Source organism: Chinchilla lanigera, unplaced genomic scaffold (assembly GCF_000276665.1).
Source record: "Chinchilla lanigera isolate Chin_1 unplaced genomic scaffold, ChiLan1.0 scaffold00008, whole genome shotgun sequence".
Lineage (NCBI taxonomy): Eukaryota > Metazoa > Chordata > Mammalia > Rodentia > Chinchillidae > Chinchilla > Chinchilla lanigera.
The window spans coordinates 22,104,524-22,109,557 of NW_004955409.1; the positions used below are offsets into that span (position 1 = coordinate 22,104,524).

A 5,034-nucleotide genomic window follows, 5' to 3' on the forward strand; every position below is an offset into this window, starting at 1 on the left:
CTGAGCCACCTTACCCTCTTCCTGCTCCGCCTTCTGTTCTTCATGACGTACCACCTGATGCTCTTTTTCCTTCATTGCTTGTCTTCTAGGCCTAGCCTCCATTTTATTTATTTGTTCTGCAAATTCGATGCGTCTACCTTCAAATAAAGCTAAAGAATAAAAATGTACATGTGTAACCAAGAAAACTCAGTCATAATTTTGCACCACGTCACAAGTTGTCATTAGCTTCAGATAAATGTCTTTGTAAAGAGAAAACACTGATTGTAACAAGTATGTGCAAATTGATACATGGTAACAAAGAAGCTCTAGGAACTTATATACTAACCAACTAGGGAAAACTGGACCACCTTTAATTGATTAAAAAAGAGATCAACCTTTTGTTACTTATCTTTATGCTCGAAGAAAATTAACAAAGCTTTTTTAAAAGCAGAAATCAGCTTTTAGTATCATGCAATAATGTTCTAATCCCAAGGGGGGAAAAAAAAAAAAAAATCACCCAAGCAATGTCTATCCTTGCCCATGAGCACCCTGCACGAGCTATACAAATGCTATCCATGTAACTGGAATTTTTATGTGACCACTAGCAAGCATAAAGAAGAAATCTGACACAAATACAGATACTTCTAAACGTCTTCTGTTACTCACAAAGAAATGCAACGGACTTCTTTATGTACTTACCATTCATCTTTCTCTGTGACTCTTCTATTAGTTTTTGAGTAGCTGGACACATTCTTCCAGGAATATAAAACAAATGGGGCTTTGTCTTAGTTCTTATATATTTAATTATCTTAGCATTATGCTCATTCCATTCTTCTTGCTGAAGAAAAGGCATAAGGTCAGTGCTTTTGTGAACACAAAGGGTCATCAATCTTTTTTTTTTTTTTTTGGTACCGGGAATTGAACTCAGGACCTTGCACTTGCTAGGCAGGCGCTTGTGCCGCTGAGCTATATCCCTGGCCCATAGTCACCAATCTTCAAAGTCCAAAATACTACTCACCAGTTGTGCAAGCTCAACCTTCTGCTCCAAAAGCCGCAGCTCTGTCTGTTTAGCACGCCTCTCTTCAAATAGCTCTCTCCTCTCATTTTCAACCTGCTTTCTCTCTTCTTCTGCCTGAACTTCAAGTTTTTGTTCAATTTCTTGGCGCCTCTTTTGCTAAAAGTAAGCAAGCGAATTTAATGCTTATGTATTATAGTACGTAAAAGATAGGTTTTAGTAGGTATCAGTTTAACTACAGTAAAAGCTTACTACACAACCTGATTGTGTGAAACATTACAATTTCACGATGTGAAGTTATCTGCAAACAAGTTTCATTTTCTATTCAGGATACCTACTAACTCAATAGAGCACTTCAAACCTGGGACTGATCATAATCTTTCAGAAACAGGGACTGAGGCTTCTTTTTGGAACAGTAACAAAATTTTATCAAAGGTAGGCAAAAGGCTCTGCAGAGCAAGCTGGGGCCAAGTGAAGTAGGAAATGCACACCCTGTAGCATGAGAGCGGGCCACCACACAAGAGGGAACACAGTGGCAGAACACTGGCCTTTTCATTATCTACACTTCAAGGCCATGAGTCACAAAAACAACCACTCCACCTTTAAATTTCAGTAAGTTTTCACAGAAGTTAACATCAAAAAGGGTGCTGTGGCACACTATTTTCAGTTATTCTTTCCAAATCAAAAGGCCTATTAGTCATACTTCCCTATATAAAAACTATCCAATTCTTCAAACATTAACATATTTTTATTCTGCATTAACATACAAGTGCTGAAATATTTAATCAATCTCCTATAATCAAATTATCTCTTAGTATAAGTCTCTAGACGCATACCTGTGGTTCAATTCCTAGATGCAATTTTATAGCTTCATCAAAAAACGAAATTACTTTGCAGAGGTCAGTTACACCGTGAAGGTCAGGGAATATCTAACACTTGTACTTCCAGAGTGCTAAATACTGCCTCAGCATGTGTACTGAAGTCTGAAATATTAGAATCACTCACCTAATTGCAAGATCAAAGTCTGTTTAAAAGGAACACTCAGACCTAAAGAAATAGACTTGTCTAAGCCTACACAGTGATGTGCTTAAAGAGCTTGAACAAAATTCTCAAGATGTACAGACCAGGGCTCTTTGTGCCACATAAAGAAGTTCATTCACTCAATATACAACTCAAGAAACAGTTGAAAATGTAACAACTTCCAAGTTTCTATGTAAAATTTTATCTGGCTTTATTTTTGCTTTGCAATTAAGTCTTAGGAGAGCTTTTAAACTCTTTTAAACTGGACCTGACAACATAACTTAGTGATAAAGGAGCTTTCGTAGCATGACAGTGGCCCCAGGTTCTATTTCCACTACCACGAAATTAACAATTGCATGTGTACACTTAAATAAATAAAATGCATAAGTACCCTTTCAGTAGCAACAGTGGATTCTTGTTTAAATTTTTGAAGAGTACCCATCAACAAGCCAAATATTCGCCGGTTCCTAAGAGAAAAATAAAGATCAATTTTAATAAAACGCATTTCATTTCACCTGCCATCTTCTAAGAAATAGCAAAGGTATATATAAACACTGTAACTTTTCTTATTTGGCAGATTTTTCCATGAGAGACTGTCTACACATACCTTTGCTTTCCCTTTTCATCCATATTTTGATCCTGGATAAGGTCTCTACGTGTACGCTCTTTGGAGGTAGCTACAACTGAAGACTGCAATGCTGGCTACAAAAGAAAAGAAAATTCCAGTAATTCAACTAGTATACAGGTGGCAGATTTTTACATATGGTAAGGGAAAGATAATATAGTGTTTATATTTCTATTAAATACTTTTTATTTTAAAAAAAATTTTTGTCTTTTTGAGACAGGGTTTCGTTATGCAGTACAGATGGGCCTTGAGCTCACTTTATGGCCAAGGCTGGCCTCAAACTCAGCAATCCTCCTGCCCCAGCCTCCTGAATGCTGGGATTACAGGGTTGCACCACCACACCCAACTTCTAGTACATTCTTTTATTAAAATCTTTGTACCTTTTTCACATCATCATCCTCTGGATCGCTTTCTTGGCGTGATTCTCTTCTTGTCCGACTCTCTCCGCCCAGCCTGTCACAGAAAAAGTAATTTAAATATCTGCTGCAGAATTTGAGGTTAACTTCACACCAAATGCAAATCCTTACTTTCTCTAAGACCCCCTCCAGAAACCTCATTCTATCAGTATCCACCTCATCTTACTTTTTTCTGTTGTTTTTTTGAGACAGGGTCTTGGCTATGTAGTTTAGACTGGCCTTGAACTCACTATGTTCTGGCCCATGCTGGCCTCAAACTTGTGCAATCCTCCTACCTCAGCTGCCCAAGTGTTGAGATTACAGGTACGTGCCACCAGTGTTCATTTTCACTATTTCCTATGGTAGCAAAGGATAAAACAGTAACTAAAGCCCAAACCAAACTTTGTACTCCTATAAGTCTAAATATTTCTCAGGCTAGTTAAGTTTTTTGTTTTGTTTTGTTTTTTTGAGACAGTCTCACTATGAAGTTCAGGCTGGCCTTGAGCTCACTTTGTAGCCCAGGCTGGTCCCAAACTCAAGGATCCTCCTGCCTCAGCCTCCAGAGTGCTGCGATTACAGGTGTGTGCCACCACGCCCAGCTGGCTAAGTTTTCAAAGTACTACAAAAGAGAAAAAGTGGTACAAATTGACAGATTTTTTAATGATCCTTACACTGATAAAATTTTGGATATCAAAATAACTGAGTTTTGGGGGAGGCTGTCTCACTTCAGACAAATATCAAAGAACCCTCCCCGTGGGAAAAAGGTCCTGTACTAAATTCTAATGTAACTCAACCTGCCGCGTGTAGTGGTGCACACCTGCAATTCCAGCACTCAGGAGGCTGAGGCAGGAGGATTACTGCAGGGTCAGTGCTAGGCTGGGCTATGTAGTGAGTTTAAGAGCAGCCTGAACTGCACAGTGAGACCCCATCTCAAAAAGATAAAAAACAAAACAAAAAAACAAAAAAAGCCCCTCAATCCAACCATACTTATAAAATATTTGTATTTGTGTACTACTCCACATAATACAAGGATGCCTTCGGGAACATTTTCCTCCTGCAAAACATACCTACTGACTGCCCCTTCAAGGTCTCTCTGTTTGGCTGGGGGTCCTCCTCCACTATCTGAGAATCCACGCCTGCAATTAAAAATATTCATCAGAAGGCATTTGAAATGTAAGATAAAGCATGTCCACTTTGCAGAAGAACTTAGTTGACTAACATCTTCCAAATGAAGTAACTTTACATAGGTATTCACTTCAAAAACCTTAGTTCCTTTTTATTTTTTTGGCCCCAGGAAGTGAACTCACAACATAGCCTGTGTCAAACACTCTACCACCAAGCTCCATCTCTACATCTCAAAAAGAAAAAAAAAAAGCTTTTACGGTATTTTTAAAAACACAACTGAGTTGATGCAAAATGGTACAGGTAAAATACTCTTCATAAAGCTGGGGATGTAGCTGAGAGGTTTGGCTTTTGCCCAGCGGGCCAGAGGCCCGCTGAGGGTTTGTTTCCTGGTACCGAAGAAGGCACGTAAAGCTCCAAGAAATTATATTTACATTGACAACTAGCACATAAACGTCTGCATAAAACAAAATGAACACATGCATTTGTTACTCTAACGTTAGCTCTATCGTGGCTCCTTCCTACAACAGATTTTTATTTTAAAACCAGCAGGTTAACATAAATGTGGCCAACAGTTTTAACAGGAGTGAAGGCTTAGGGGCTGGGGATACAGTTCAGCGGCACAAGAGCCAGCCTGGCAAGAGCAAGGTCCTGAGTTCGAGTCCCAACACCAAAACTAAAAAAAAAAAAAAAAGTCACGGGTTCTAAGAAATCTTACCTCAGCAATAGACTACCACGTCCTCTACCTCCACCAGGACCAGAAAGGGCCAGCAATCTGGCTTGGATGGGCCTGTGAAAAGACGCACAGCAACGCGGGCTCACACGTGCGAAGTCACGGGCGTTCTCAGAACTCACCCCCGAGGCGCCGAGCGAGCGCT

The 5,034-nt window shown here is 39.5% G+C and overlaps 1 protein-coding gene across 1 annotated transcript in view; it reads right to left on the reverse strand.

The window, feature by feature from the left end:
- Positions 1 to 5,034, reverse strand: part of Pnn (pinin, desmosome associated protein) — a gene marked incomplete in the record, with an annotated part of 8,490 nt that overhangs the window by 2,508 nt on the left and 948 nt on the right. Inside the window, 8 exon segments of the mRNA XM_013510356.1 lie at positions 1 to 149; positions 679 to 817; positions 998 to 1,153; positions 2,406 to 2,481; positions 2,622 to 2,716; positions 3,020 to 3,092; positions 4,102 to 4,170; positions 4,875 to 4,946. Of these exon segments, the coding sequence (XP_013365810.1) occupies positions 1 to 149; positions 679 to 817; positions 998 to 1,153; positions 2,406 to 2,481; positions 2,622 to 2,716; positions 3,020 to 3,092; positions 4,102 to 4,170; positions 4,875 to 4,946 (829 nt within the window).